Here is a 16,197-nt window from a genome sequence, read left to right as displayed (position 1 = left end):
ACTATCCCGGTTTATTAGTGGAGGTGCCTGGCTGCTTACCTAGATAGTCAACCCGCATGTAACTTCAAAGTGCGGTCAGATCTTAGGAATTGTCCACAAATCGTATTCTCGGTTCGGGTTTCGCTTCGATTTTCTACAATTCGTAGGGTTTGTGCTGCCATGGGAAACTCGAGATCGAAGAGCCGCAATCAGTGATCAGTGATCATCACTTATAAAGAAGCGTCATGATTAGAGCCTATCATTATGAAAACTATTATGTCACCACGTAAATAGTTGCGACCCCATCTGCCTGGGTCCGTAGATATCCATCTAACCCCTCTTTGTCTACAATGTCTCAGAGTAGTCTTGAGTAAGCCTAGCAAAAGGCTTTACATGATGCTGGGTATAACGTTCGGATTGATAGTTGAGCCAACATATTTTCTATAGCTATCCCTTTTACCGGGTGATACGTTTATGTTGTGTTAACCGGCATAATGTGAACCCTATAGATGGGTATCTACGTCCTACTGAACGGTAGCGAGTAGCAAACATCGACGGCAACGCGACTAGAATGGTTTTAGTAAATATTGTAGAATTCAAAGACTTCGGTATTTGATCTCGGAGTTTTGAATGAACGAATTTTCGTAAAACTCCGCATCTTACGTATGATCCAACTTCCCACTTGCAAGTTCGGAATTAGAGCATCTTATTGAAGTCTAAGCTGGAACTTGGGTGTGGCCCCGTGATCTAGATGTATACCTAAACTATCACTGTATTCTTCTAAAGATTAAATATAAGATGAGCCTCTTACTATCATATATTATTTAAGATGTATACTGGAGATGCTAGTAGGTCTATTGCTGTCTCAGTCGTAAGACATTCTACGGATACTCTACTAAATTAAGTAATAGAGATGTAATATAATACATGTCTCGAAGAAAAGGAAAGGGCCTCAAAGCGAATATGACTGTACGAGTGTTTCTACGACGTAAAATAGATCAATAAGCTATTTAGAAACTTATTAGTCCAGTGTTGACTATCACCAACAAGACAAGGAACTATATTATCATCGCCATTTAGACACGAGACCGAGTTCTTATAAAAGAACATATACATAACATATATATCGCAATGAAAATCAATTAGTCATTCTATAAAAGAGCCAAGAATAGAAGATATGTACCTTATTTATATTGGTTCAGCCCTATCCATCTCGCAGCACGCCGATGTTACGCTACGTGAAGAAGACCACATCCAGTGTATTCAAATGGTATATGCCAAGGGTTTTCCCATTGCGGCACAGAACCTTGGCTTGTTCTAACTGACACGTCTAACCGCTTCTTATTATCATGATACCAACGCCCTTTCTGGCTGTTCACTGATAATAATTTGTCCGTCGGCCACCGAAGCTATTCCGGCCGATTACGTCCACCTAGGACGCCAGCACGGACTGAGACGTTAGTCCGGCGTAAGCGTAAATGATACTACTTCTACTTCTACGTAGATCCCCGCCATGCCGGCCTTGGTCAGGATAAGGCAGATTGGCTTAGAGGTAATCCCATCACTCTGTTGAATTGCAGGTAATATATCATTATTGAATACCCTCTACATCGGCGTCTCTGCGATCGCTTTCGAAGGCTTGGCACCGCCGTTGTTGCTTATTACGTATCTGCAAACATGACGGCCCCGTCCGTACCTCGTATACGAACTCGCAAGCCCAAAGTCCGCTCCGGTAGGTCTCGTTTTATAAGTCTATTTTGATTCTCATGTCTATCATGAGGACCTGCTCTGTTAACCTGAGCTGAAGGCTGTGCTACATGTAAATCCCGAAGGATTAAATGCGATGAAGGTCGGCCGACCTGTGCTCGCTGTCAGAGAAGCCGGCTGCCTTGCAAATACGAAAATAGTAGGACTCAAAATGGCTCCGTGCCGGTATCTAATAGCGGCGATGCCGGTTCGCAGTTAGCTCCAGGGATACGTTTACATGATCTTGAAGGGCACGAGGTCTTCTACTTCGACTTATTCCGTAACGTCGTTGTAGGCAATCTCTCTCTGAACGGGTACAAGAATTTCTGGACTCGGACTGTACTTCGCGAGAGCCTCAGAGATGAATGTGTACGGGATTGCGTTCTGGGTACCGGTGCGCTGTGTCGGGCAATGATGGACCAGATCCATCGTCTGAAGCAGCCAGGGGCGAAGTCCCTTTGGATGGTCCCAACAGATACTCTCAACCCTATCAATACTAGATACCACAGAGACGCACTCCAGTTTTATACCACGGCCATCTCAAAGTTTCGAAGGCGAATGCTGCTCGAGGGCTCGTCTATTGCGCCACGAACGATCCTGATCATCAGCATTTTATTCATCATGTTCGAGGCGATGCAGGGCAACACGGAGACCATCGATCGGCTTATGCACTCTGCCATACTCGCTTTGGAGAGTTCCTTGTCTGGTAGCATGATTTTTGGTTCTCGGTTACCACCGAATCTAGACGATGAGGGTGTCCGTGAAGCGGACTATTTCCTCGCACGCCTGTCTGCGTTCAACTCTTTGCTATCCCCGTTTTATCCCGCCATACTGAGAAATAAAGCATATCAAAGAACCTGGTTATGCAAAGACGCCATTCCTAGCAGCGACCAAAGCATACAGCAGATAGAGCATAACTTCGAAAGGCACACGACATATATGTTATTCTGGTGCTTTCGTACTATCCAAGCCAGACTTTTCAATAACCCGACAGATTTCATAAAATTCCAAGAGGAACAGATGCTTGCTAAAGATCAATCAAAAACTTGGTGCGAGTTTTTAGAAGGCAAAGTAAACCAAGAGAAGGATCTCGCCCAGTACTGGAGTTGGAAAACTATGCTAGTAGAGGCGAAGATGTTCAACATCTACTCTCATTACAGCCACGACCTAGAAGAATGCGAAGCTATATGGGATTCGCAACTCCCCACCTGCCGCGAAATCATCGTACTCGCGGAGTCGGTGTTACAAGAAGGGAGTCCGCTTACTGGTACTATGCCGCCTCTTTTCGAAGACAAACTGCAACCGATGCTGCGTTCCCTAATATGCAAATGCCGCAACTACGACATTCGGTCGAGGGCACTAGCCCTCTGTCAGAAGCTATCCGGGCCCTGGTTTGAGAATAAGGCGATGGTTGTCGGCATGAGGATCCTTGTTGAGTTAGAAGAACAGCAAAGAGATGCTTCTGGGCTCATACCCTACCGGTCAAGATTAAGATGGAATATATCATCGTGGAACGACGACCGGACAGAACTGCGTATGGTGCTTACAGGAGTTATTACGGGCGATCGTAAGGAGTTGATGATTCGTAAAGACGAAAATATCGATGACATGATTGCAAATATGTCTAAACTATCTGTCTAATCATCTGAAACAAGTACATAAATATTTATGAAGCTCATAACTGATAGTTATCTAAACCAAGATTCTAAACACAACAGAAAACATTGCTCTAGTTACACGACAAAACAACGCAATAGACGCTCAAGGAAAATATCAACAACAGTGGCTTACCCCCGACAGTATTTTCCAAGCGCTCACAACTATCTGTAGCCCCTAGCAATAGACAGCTTGCATGCACAGGATCATATTCGAATACCACCCCTCATTCAAGCCGAATCCGACGATCTTATCGTACTTCCTCGTTTTAATACGGGCTTGCTCGACCGCGCGGTTCATCTCGGCGATCTTGTTCCTCATTTCCTCGGCCCGTCTCCGTTCCTCCTCCGCCGCCACCGCAGCCGCCGCCGCAGCCTCCGCACATATCTTAAAAGCCTTTTTCGTCTCGACCTCCGCCCTGATCTGCTGAGCCCGAGCAAGCGCCTTAGTTCTTCTCCTACGCATCAGCACTGAGTCGTAGAACTGGTCGCGGGTCCGAGGGCTCGGCGGCACCTCGTCTCCCGTCTGGATGTCGTGGGCGACGTCGTCGAACTTGACTCTATTAGGAGATGGGAGTTTGACGCTGATTGATAGCGTCTTTAAGACACCCTTCGGACGAGGCTTAGGGGAGGCAGGATCCATTGTTTCCTGCTGAAGGCTTAAAAGTATCTTATCTTGGAGTTGTGATTTGATTTTATGAATCTTGATGTTACGTTTTGATAAATGCTGGGTTTTACGCCTAACTATCACATGAAGACCGCATCTTTGGCTAAATACCTACCCGGCAAAATATTCCAATAATAACTTGTTATGCCGTTATAGGAGTTTGTTAATGATGCTTCCTCATCACGACTATCATAAATAAAGAGGTAGTATCAAAATCACAATGCCTTGTTCTTAGTCTTAATTTATTCCTCAAACAAAGGATTGACAACTCCTTTGTTCACCAAATATTATCAGACAGACACACCCCTCTTGATGTTGTAATATCTTTTCTAGACTCATGAAACATCGTGCTAGACACGACGTGAATTAATGGGGGGATTTTACATTAGATGACTTTCATACTTAATTTTTAATAATAGATACATTGCGGGCTTTTGTAATGCACGCCAATGTTGTTGCTATGTACAGAAGCCCAGATACCAACTCGTTCTACATACAGTCTCTTGCCCACCGGTTTCCACGAAGCCCCCCTTAGTTTTGAGACTGCAGAATAGTAAGTATCAACACATTTCCGCTGTTAGCGATGCAACAAAACACATCAGTCCCCGTAGAGGCAAGGCAGAAGAGAAACTACAAAAGTACAAGGCTCCACAGGAACATACTAAGCAAGCGTATGTCCGTTCTAAGCTGGGTCGACTCTATAGAAAATGGAAATAGAGGTGACAATTGCTGTCGGAATGAAAAGAGTCGTTAGACTGTATGAATCTGAGGGTACAAAAGGAAATGCAGAGAATGCGTCTTATTGGCACAACGATGAAAAGAGGTTCGGGTATCTGTCGTAATCAAGGAAATTTTTGCCATTCGGAAGTAGGCCACTCGAAATAATAGAAAGACCTCGAAGAATTTATTGTCTGAAGGAGCTGTGGCTTTGGTGCGAGTCTTGGAGAGCTATATATGATATCAGTAAAAAAGCTGGCTAGAAATGAGAGTAGATTGAATAGAGCTTGTGTCACTTACCATGTAATATATTTAACTGACCGGCTCGGTCTTCGCAGGCAATCTGCAGACAGGAGCCTTCCACAAGATCTAAGACAACGCTGTTGGGGAGTTCCTGGATCTCGACATCGGGGATGTAGGGCGCGCGGAAGTCGCTCAAGTGATAACGCTTAGCACCAGCAGCGACAGCCTTGTCCTTTCCACCCGTTGCAGCGCCTTGGATAGCACTCAAGAATAAGAATCCTTGAGTATCTAGAGACATGCTGCGCCGTTTCCATAGCAAGTTGTCCGGAAATTGCACGTTCACATCTCCCATATACGTCACAACTGCTAGCTGAGAAGACGTGGTGACATCAGTCGTAGGAGCGACAAGCTGATCCGCATCTTCCTCAGCGACAGTAGGAGAAATGTGCGGGCTAGTAACTTTCCTGTTTCCGTTAAGAGAGTTTGACAAGCGCCTCATGAATCGAGACGCCCGTGTCTCAGACTTTTTATCACTCTTCTTATCATCATCTCCAGAACCACTATCACTTAGGACGGCGGGCGACCCGATAGGCGTCGACGTTGAGTTCTCCCGCTCACGACTGAAAGATGAACGATGGCTTGAAATTGACAAACGTCGCGCGAAACCACCATTGCTCCGATGGGTTGACGGTGGCCTGTTTGGAGACTTTGATCCGTTAGGAGACATTATCGCTAAGTTATCAGTCGATTTGTTAGCAGTTGATGTTCGGCGGTCCTTGATAAAATCCTTGACTATGCTCAAAGAAGAACGCCGATGCTTCTTCTCGCCATCATCAGAGATTGACTTTTTATCACGTCTCTCTTGAATTGTCTCCTTGGACACCTGTACTAATGGGGTTGGCACTGGCTCGGGAACAGGCTGAGATAGTTCCGGTCTTTGTAAATCTACAATGAGTGGTGACTGCTTCAATTCAAGCTGGGGGTAGTCACCGGGGCTTGCATTTACTTCAGGCTTCCTCGGTAGACTTTGACTAGGATCGCGGACGATTCTTGCAGTAACTTGGATCGATTCAGGCCGCTCACGAGGTGAATTCTGCGTTGGCATTTCGAACATAGACAATCGACTGGCCACCGAGCGAGACCTCTCACGCCTCTCTGCGCCGGAAAGTTTAGGTGGCCTTTCTTGAAATTGTTCGGCGGTGGGAGTATGCAGCTCCGAAGAGCCGGCATGGTCCATCACGGAAGAAGATCTCGACGGTTCTCTAATGCTCTGCCTACGAACACTGAAGAAAGCCGAAGATGGTGCAGCGGTTTTCGGACGAACATCTTCTGGGCTACCAGGGCCGCCAGGGCCAGAAAGTTTCTCTAAGGCCTTGATTCTCTGCGAAATGCTCGAGCCGAGATTGTTCTTCTTAGCTTGCAAGCCAGCGCTCGACGACTGTCGGGTAATATTGTGCAGGAGAGCTGCACCACCTGCCGATACACTTCTGGCGCTGCTCTGCGATACATCACTGGGTGCCAGGAGAGGCCCACGCATCGGATTCGAAACAGCACGTGATAGTGGCGGTCCTGGCCGGACAGAACTAGAATTGGGGAAAACGGGAGTAATGGGCGACTTGGACACGAGCATGGGTTTAGCTTCTTGTAACGTCGCTGACTGTAGCTCCTCCATCAAAGCATCGTCAAGAAGAGGATCGGAGGCTTCAGAGTGAGGCGTAGTCTTTGTCAAGTCAGTTCGAATAGTTCCGACGACGGTCATGCGCTTAGCTGATTTCGGGGGAAGCGTGATCTCCGAGGCAGCCTTCGGGAATGATTCGCCTCCGGTCTGCTCACGGTGTTCTACGGATGTGTTCGGTAGAGAGGGAATGGGCTCTGCGGGAAGAGATATATCTGGTATAGAGAATTTTGATTTTAGGCGGGGAGTTGTTGGTGATCTCTGTTCAGCTCGAGTTTGCGGCTCGTTGGAAGAGAATTTCGAAACCGGTAACCTCAAAGGTGATTTAGGCGTGTCCTCTTCGCTCGGTGGTTGCTCGTTACCCTTTGAATTGGGCGGCGAGATGGTATCAGTAAGACCATCCGCCTTGACAGAGCTGGGGATCGAATGCTCTGTTGTTTGTGTAGGATGGTCTGGACTCTCTTGAGATTTCTGACTAACTTCAGTATTCTTCGCGTCTAAAATATCCGTGTTCGTCTTAGTCTGCTCTAGCCTATCTTCCATTCCTGGAAGACCTCTGGGCGCAACCTCCTCAGCCTCTTTCCTTATGTCTTTCGAGGCTTGGACAGTTTCATCAGTCGACTCGGATAGGGAGGATGCTTTCGTAGATGCCCCTATTTCAGATGATGTTGCACCCGTCGGAGAATTTGGGCGGGAGTCGGATGTATCCTCAGTATTGATCGTCATCGGGGTGGGTGGATCAATGGCAATACCCGAATCTGCGTTGGATACGGCGCGGTGACCAGTGTCGCCCTTGATTCGCAGAGAATCTTTAGATTCAGTATCACATCCTTCTTTCTCCTCGCCTGGAGGTATATTATCTAACGGTGCTGTCTGTTCTGACGTTGTAGTACTCATCATCTTCTTCTTTTCCCTCAGCTTCATGGCCTTCATAAGTCGTGCTTTCTCAGGTGTAATTTTCACCTCCTTTGTCGGTGGGGGCGCTAGCGATTGAGTGGTTGATTTAATAGAAGCTCCCGAACTCGTTGCGGGTCGTGGGGGCAGTTGAAGGCCAGTGCCTTGTGGAACCTCAGGGATAAGTTTAGATGGCGCGAGGGCGGTATCCAAAGCAACCCCTTCAGCTTCTTCAGTCTTCTCGACTTGTTCCATATCTTGAGATTGCCCCTTTTTAGTCCCCTTAGAGAATAGCTTAAATCCTGCCGGCAAGGCTGCAGTGGGCCGAAAGTTTTCCGCCGTTGAAGGCCTTTTGTTTGTATCTAGAGATGGTCGGGGACCGAGCTTCACTTTTGGTTTACCATATGCATATGTCGCGTAGCCGTATAAATCAGGGCGCGTGGATTGGGAGGATAGACGTGGAGCACTTTCGGACTGTGTAGGAGATGTCGGTCTGTCAGCTCCTGTAAATTCTGGGACGTTGGCTGTTGAGGCAAAGCTGGTTTCTTGCGGGGCGGAGATCTGTTGACTATCGAGTACGGTAGGGCGTTCTATAGGCGGTGAGTGAGCGGGTACCGAGTACACAGATGATGCGCGTTTATCTTCCTCCTTAACCGTGGACTGCCTTTTTCTCTCCCTTTCTTCTTCTTCCTCTTCCTCAGCAATCTCATTCAGTCTCCGCCGTCGTAATGAACTCGTGGACGATGATGCCGATCCAGAAGCGGTATGCAGCGAACAAGCTGCAGAAAGCTTACTATCTTTCAGATCTTTGGCTACCGAAATTTCGAAAGTGATATCGTACGGCGCAAACCGCTCACAAATAGCATTGAAATGCACTGCTGCACGAGCTATACATGACAATTCAAATCGAATTAGCAATTTATCCTGCTTAGTCTTCTATTTCTAGAGCTAGATTGAAAATGACTAGACAATAGGTGCATAGTATGATTAGCTGAATAGCTCACCTTGGATAAGTCTCGAGCAATCCTCAGGTTGGTATTTTAATAAGACACTCCTTCGCCTATACTTAAGGAAGCCGTACAATGGCGATGCCTCTTCGTATTTTGCGATTGCACCACGAACATCAACGATGCCACCACTCCCACGGTCAAGAAGCTCGATTTCGTCGCGATTGGCGTATTTGAGAAGGAACCTATGTTAGTTGGACCAGACTTAGGTCAGCGGCGCAAACTTAGACAAACGATTTGGGACGGGAAATAAAAGGCAACATTGTGGTAAGAACAGCGACGTAGATCACGACACATTTACCACATGAGGAATATTTTGGCACAACAAAAAAAAAAAGTTTCATACCATCCGCCAGGTTCGGTGGTAGCGACTTCGTGGGCTTCTATAACCTTAGCATCGTCCAATCCATTCAACGACATTCTTAAAAGATGCCGTCCAATGCGACAGCTAATCTAGTAGGATTCGGTGTTACACTGGAAATTTTGTCGACTTGTAAATTTTTTTTTATATGCGATTCGAGATCCTACCGGCCTACAACCAACTTATCGGCAGGCGAGATACAGGATGGATTAGATATAGGTAGTTATCCGGAACCAGAACCAGGGCCAATTCGAGGGACCGGCAATCTGGTTCGACATTGAGACAACACCATTCGAAGGTGATAAAGTATTTACAGAGATGTCACCATAAAAATGGTGTCGACGACAAGGCGCATAACATAAATCGAATTTCTGTACACAGATGAAGAAGAGTTGAAGCGGCCGAAACGAAAATAGGCGGGATAGCGGTATGGGGTTCGACCAGGGGGCGGGAAATTTCGATAGGGGTTGAAGGATAGTAATATCGTTCGTAGGTAGGTAGCTAACTACACATGCTATGTAGATAGACCAGGGATCAGGGGGTGGTGCCCGGTGCGGAAGCCCGAGCGCTAGTAAGACATCTACGGCTCAGATAATCTTCTGCAGCTATGTTATGTAGGACAGAAGACACTATTAACGACGATAGAAGCGAAAATTGGTGAATATAATAAAAGGGTGAGTTGATCCGTGGCGAGGAACGATTTAAGGAAACTGCCGAAGATGCTTTCACCGAAGTTTGTACAAACAAACGTAAGGTCCTTTAATGTACTTTATAGGATAATATTAATAAAGAATTAAACGAGTGACAATAATAGTAAGATAGAAGACAAATAGCTACCTTCTATCTTTCCACCTCTAGCAATGTGTATGTAGAAAGAGAGACAAGATACGGCTGGGAGGTATGTAGAGCCTGGTAAGGAGATTTCAACAGGGTGAAAATGTGGTGGTAAGTTTAGACATGAGCCAATGATAGCTGATCGGTTGAAGAAAGGGGGAACATCGGAAGTGCACTTGGGATTTCACACTTGTTTTGTGGAGGTACTTACCTAACAGGAGATTACCCTACCCAGACTGTCTGATTGGGTACCTCTTAGGAAAGTGCGTACTGAATAGATGTATTAAGTAATCGGGATTTCATATACAGGTACATAATGAAGTATGAAGTACGAAGTACGAAATACATGATAATACAGGGAAGAAATACCCGGTAGAGGTACTGTCTTCTATTCAATTTCCATTCCAAGGTCCAAGGTTGAATGCCGTATCTTAAACATTGGGGCTTTCTATTGAGAAGCCTTTTAGAATTAACTTCATAGTACAATGTAACAATATATTGCTAAGCTGATCTTGGTAGAAGAATAATTTAGAAGGTTTAAATCTCGGCCAACACTAGCCTAAATCTGTAACAACGGAGAAGCGCTAATCTCGACCACCTTGCATTAGTAGATTGTGCCTGTTGCACATATGTATGTACGTGCATACCTAGGTATGTATATAATATCAGGTTAGAGCGATGAGCAACTTCGAGCCCCGCACACTTTTTCGACGCATAGACCTTGCGCAATCTTCAAGGTTTACAGTTCTAGCAATGAGACACCTACGAAATAAACCAATCAGCTTGCACAATGCAAATGGATATAGTTTACACAGTATGTTAGAATTAATACGGTGCAGTATCCTCTTTCAGGGGCACAACGTGGAGGGCCGTCTCTCGCTTTTATTGATCCCCTATTTAATATTCTAGGTACTCGATTTTTCGGAAAAGGCGCCAAGATTTTGTTCGGCCATCTCCTTTTCATTGCAAAAGATCCTCAATAAATTATCTTGAATACGCAGCAATCTATGAGGATACCCGTTAAGACAAGTATTATCGTATATTAGTATTCGACCTTTACGTGTTTGTAAATAACTTCAAACTACTTCTTCTAAAAAGGGCATAGGCTCAGTTCTAGAGACACATGTAGGTACCTAATATACCGCGTTCTTAGTTCATAAGACATATTATAGGGTGACATCGTCGCGACCCGGGACAACCCGTGTCATTGCCTACTTCATGAACATTCGTCTCGACGGATGAGATAACTTGCATATTATATTCGGATGGCCGAAAACTTTCGTGTGCTCACATCCTATTAACTAGAAACCTACCCGAAAGAACCGTAAACCGACCGGACTTGTCAAGACGTTGTATCCCATGTTAAATGAGAGGATTGACTACCGACCTATATATGTACCTGTTAAGCAAGTAGAACTGACTTGAATGAGTAGTTATATGTACCAAAACTCCGGCTTATAATCACATTCGTATCACTATGCTTTTGTTTAAAGTACCACCGAGTATGACGATGTGGCTGTACGCTGATAGGATAAACGTATATGTAGAATTAATATCAACTGTCAGCCAAATCAATATAATAGACTGACCTGCATGCATGAGGCGTAAGAACCTTAAGTCGTTTCTAGCCGAAAGACTGGCTTAGAAACACCGAGAGAGTTTTCTCGTACTTAGCAAGACCTTATTTACTAACGCCTACAACTTGCCTGTTTTTTTTATAATAGGAATTCCCAGTTATGTCCCGTAATTTTTTTTAGGAGTCTAGATTTTCTATCCTACAAAGAATATTACTATTAAGAATGAATGTCTAATATAGTGTTGGTTTGCGCTAGCAGTGGAGAGAAGTCTAGAATAGCTTTTTTTTCTTATGCCTCTTATATCTAATCGAGTGCCAATACATACTTACAATATACTTTAGGGCTGACAACCTACTCGGGACGGACAAATCAAACATTTGCTCCTCTGAGACGGAAAAGGGTTGCTCGGCAAAAACACTAAGTAGGTAAGGTCGAAGCTAGGATATGGCTTTAATGTTGATAGATGGCAAAAGCCCGAATTTAACATTGAGGATAGACAATTGACCCGAATTTCCTCCAAAGGTTCACACCCTCTAGTCTGGTCTTCCCATGGGTGAGGATATAAGCTTTCATATTGTCAATATTTCATTGATTGCTGTGACCACTACCTATAACGTACACCTTTTCATAAGCCCATGTTAAGCTAAATCATCATCGCCGGTAGGCTCTACAGCCCACTTGCTATCCTCGTCCCCCGACATGGTCGGGTCTTCGTTTACTCCATAAAGACGTCTCCCTAATACAAATATGAAATGGCCAATGGAACCAACCATCTTCATGGGCTATCAGCTTGACTATGGTAGCTTCGTGGTCGTGTACCGACTAAGGTTCACCTGAAATATGTACATCATGCCAAAAACGTTAGACATGCCCCCTACTGCCTTATGAATAACGAAAACCTTAGTGTATCGCGAGAGTCGAGTTTGGCAGCAACTTTCGGAGGCGGGATGTAAAATAGGTCTGTAATTGTTGGTAGAGATCCTAAGAACAGTACACTAATCCCATTATAAAAGAACCGGAATTAGGATTTTGATGATGGGCTAGTCGTGTTCGGAGATGTCGAATCCGAAGTTGCGAGGCCGCCTGGGTTCGGGATTGCGTCTGCAGTGACCTCCGGCGCATCGCTGTCTTCTATCGACGACGGCTCCTCCTCGACCGGCCCTTCAATGATAGTCGGTTTGAAAGCATCTCCGTCGTCGATGGGTATAAGATCATGGCCTCGACCACTGTTACTGGCTGATACGCCAACGGCCGGTGAATCGCCTTCAGCAATCTTTTGCTTAGTAGAAATCACGATTTTATCGGCTTCGCTTATCTTGCCTCCCACACCAGAGATATCTCCCTCCACACCGATGGGATTCTCCTTATTGTTTTGATTCTCTAGCAGGGCAGCCTTATCGAATCGAACGATCATGCATGATAAATTGTCTGTGCTGAAGCGAGCTAGGGCATGGTCAACAAGCTTCTTAGCCGCAGCCGCCGGGTCTCGTTCGTCGCGAACGAGATTAACCGCATCCTGGTCTTCGCAAACGTCCCAGAGCTAGGCACTTATTAGTAACAGTCTGAAAAAAAGGATATCTAATGGACTTACACCGTCGCAAGCAATGATAATAAACTCATCTATTTCGGGCTGGATAACGGTCTCGGTGGTGTACGGATGACCTGTTACAAGGTCCTTCATGTATGTATCTCCAAGAGCTCGAGTGACGGCTAATACACCATTCACACGGTTATTGAGGATCAATCCTCCAGCGTTCGCGATCCGCTTTCCTTCGTTTTCGTCGCTACCCTTGTGGTCATACGAAAGACGTAATGCTTTACCAGCTCTACATAGAATGATCCTAGCATCACCCACATTTGCCGTGTATAGAACGCGTTGCCGAACCGCAGTACCCTTCAGCCTTGCATGAGCTGATTCGACGATAGCATTGTTACCGCTATCATTCTCAAGCTTCGCATCCCGAGGCTTTAACGTATCCGGCGTCTTTGAAGCAGCAGCAGCCGCCGGGGCGATGGCTTGAGAACCGGTCGCAGAGTTTGAGCTAGGAACCCGGTCCTCCCAACGCAAGACGGCAATTGCTGCGGTACAGCCACTGTTCTTAAGAGGAAGCTTCTCGAGCTGTGCATCAACATTGGTGAAGGTCTGATCAAGAAGTTCGGGAATAGGCACATTGGGATTTCGTCGTATGGTGTCTTCGAGGATAAGATGCAGCTTCTTTCCACACCAGTCTGCAGCGAAGGTACCAGCATGCCCATCAAATATCGCAAAGTAGCCGTTGTCGGTTTCTACTATGTCCTGCGCGCTCAACTCAGGCTGGCTAGAGTCCTCTGATGTAGACCTTTGGGACTTTTGGCTCTTGTTACCCGAATCTAGGGCAATAAGGGGTGCGGGAGTATGCAGGAAATTGTAGAGGAACGCATGCGTGTCTTCCATTGTACGACGGCATTTTTTGTTCCTATCTTCCCAGACACCGACGCGGAAGGTAGATCGTGGACCGGGAAGGGATTCTCCAGCAGAGTTATTGTGTTGGCCTTGAGGTACCGCAAGAGATTGATCTTGCTTGCCTAATTTCTGTAGAGGAGTCTGAGAGCTAGCGTCACTATTTGTCCTTCCAGCCTGGCCGAAGTTCAAGCTATTCTTGGCACTGGCTATAAGACTGCTGGCTTTGCTCCCGACGCCAGAACTCCTGCGCTTCTTCTCCGAATTACCCGTATCGGGATTATGTCGCCCTGGTGGGCTACCATTTCCACTGCGCTTCTCGCCGCTAGTCGCTTGATCAGGAGATTTTGTCGGAGTAACACCCGAAGTAGACTCGTGCTTTCGGTCCGGAGACGGGGATTTCTTCTCCGACTTCGTAGAGTCGGCTACAACAGTATCAGATTTGGCCGCAGCAGAACTGGAGCCGCCGCCAAACATTCTATTAAGCAGACCTCCCTGTGAAGAGAGACTGCGTCGCTTATTCCCTGCCAGATTTTCGGGAGTTGAAGTCGTCGATTGTGGAAGGGGGATATGAGGTCAATATGTAGATGCGCCTAGGTTGTTAAGCAATGCGGAGAAATGCGCAGATCTTTTGGTCTTTGATATGGTGATAGGAGGTGTTATAGGCGGGAAAGAAAGATTGCACAAAGGCTTATTGTAGATTGGCGTCAAAGAATTGGGCGCACAAGATACTTGAGTCTGTATAGAACTGTCGTCATATATGAGGCGTTTGGCCAAAGTCTTGTGACGGTGGGACGCTAAGAAAGACTAGGTTAGACAACTGTAATCATAATATGTTGTACTGTATCGTATAGGAACCCTGTTGTTCGGGGGATATAGAAGCTTTAGCCGTAAGGGAGCGATGAATAAGTAGAACTAAAAATGGAGCGCCTAGCACCATAAGGCATAAGGTAGGCGATTATACCAAATATAAGAGAATGACAGGATGGAGGAGTCGAGAAGAAGACAATACCGAGGGACAATGGGGGAGTGATCGGGCTGTGCAATAGTAAACAGGCGCAAAATAAGATAGGTCAGGTCAGGTAGGGCGATAAGTAGGGCAATGTAAGGTTAGATTAGGTAGAGACAAGTAGAGACAAGTAGAGACGAGGAGACAGGGATTGAGACTCGAATCAAGTCAAGTCACTAGGTTAGGTATTTAAGAGGATAATGAAAGGAGAGTTGCGACTAACCAAATAATTAATCTATGTTACGTACTCATTGGCTCTGGATGAAAAGGGTATCTGAGACGTGTAGAGTTTATGTGGTGTGGTATGGTACAAATACAAGAGTTGTCGCGAAGTCCAACAGCGATAAATCGTGGGGTGTTTGGGTGTGATGTAACGGATGGATAGTAGAATTGAGAACGAACGAGGGGAGGAATCTATTGAGCAGGTCCACCCCTACCTGTCTAGGTTAGGCTGCTAGGTTAGTAGGTTCAATAGGTTGCTTGCTTCTTGCTTGAAGGAAGGTGATACCTTGAGACGGAGAATGCCAATTGGTCTGTGCACAGAAAGCGGTACCACAGGCGCCGGCGCTTCGGAGCTACAATAGCATCCGGGACGCAATCGCAATCACCTTAAGGGGAATGATAGCCAATGGGGAAATCTTATTGGGAAATCCGATTGGGAGACTTGACGATCACTACATGTACCCACCTAACTTTCGGTATCTATCTACATGCATCTATATATCTGTCTTCATAATGTATGCACGTTTCTACATATGTATAGTTATCTTAATATTTCTTCAACACATCTCCAATCCACTAGGTTAAACTACTCGGATATGTGATTGTTGATAATATGATTGTCGATACCATCTATGGGATAATGTGTAAAAAGGAGGTTAGAATACAGATTCGGTCTCCTAAATCTATAATAGCGAATGCGAACCCGACAAACGCGCAGATGATATCATTTACCCACTACGGCGTAAAGCTGCATGATCCGAAAAAGCCACGTCTAAATCGCCCCTTGTTCTACAATGACGACTTTTATTTAATCCACCTAACCTAGCAGCCTGTCTCGAAAAGTAATGGCGCGGTCTTGGCATTTAACCTTTCTTATAAAACCACCAATTATACAAGCAAAATAAATAGTAATAAAATTATAATATATATCATTTTATTTATAAAAGGCTATTATACTTTTTATCATTTTAGTTTTTTTGTCAAAATAATAATGCGTTAAAAATATAGCTTTAAATATAATATCTTTAATATCGGTTTAATATACCATATTAATATACTTATAATTCCACTATTTCTAAAGCAATAAAATTATAAAAAATACCTATAATAACAATAAAAGCCAAAAAGTTAATAGGTATTTTTTTCTATTTTTTATTACCTTTTTTTATGC

The 16,197-nt window shown here is 45.3% G+C and overlaps 3 protein-coding genes across 3 annotated transcripts; 1 reads left to right on the top strand and 2 right to left on the bottom strand.

The window, feature by feature from the left end:
- Positions 1-1,656: 1,656 nt before the first annotated feature.
- On the top strand, positions 1,657-3,366 carry GL218_01513 (uncharacterized protein; the record flags this gene model as incomplete). Its single annotated transcript, XM_033577984.1, has 3 exons — positions 1,657-1,711; positions 1,787-2,540; positions 2,700-3,366. 3 exons carry the CDS (start codon positions 1,657-1,659, stop codon positions 3,364-3,366), a joined length of 1,476 nt encoding a protein of 491 aa, XP_033439304.1.
- Positions 3,367-4,951: 1,585 nt separating this feature from the next.
- On the bottom strand, positions 4,952-9,003 carry GL218_01511 (uncharacterized protein; the record flags this gene model as incomplete). Its single annotated transcript, XM_033577983.1, has 4 exons — positions 4,952-4,995; positions 5,065-8,463; positions 8,581-8,768; positions 8,930-9,003. 4 exons carry the CDS (start codon positions 9,001-9,003, stop codon positions 4,952-4,954), a joined length of 3,705 nt encoding a protein of 1,234 aa, XP_033439302.1.
- Positions 9,004-12,376: 3,373 nt separating this feature from the next.
- On the bottom strand, positions 12,377-14,272 carry GL218_01510 (Protein phosphatase 2C like protein 1; the record flags this gene model as incomplete). The annotated part of the gene is made up of 2 exons (XM_033577982.1): positions 12,377-12,895; positions 12,947-14,272. The coding sequence occupies 2 exons, from the start codon at positions 14,270-14,272 to the stop codon at positions 12,377-12,379; spliced, it is 1,845 nt and encodes a 614-aa protein (XP_033439303.1).
- Between the last annotated feature and the right edge of the window lie 1,925 nt (positions 14,273-16,197).

Source organism: Daldinia childiae (genome assembly GCF_008694065.1).
Source record: "Daldinia childiae strain JS-1345 chromosome Unknown Scaffold2, whole genome shotgun sequence".
NCBI lineage: Eukaryota > Fungi > Ascomycota > Sordariomycetes > Xylariales > Hypoxylaceae > Daldinia > Daldinia childiae.
The sequence above is the reverse complement of the archived record's forward strand: the minus strand, read 5'-3'. Positions and strand labels throughout refer to the sequence as shown.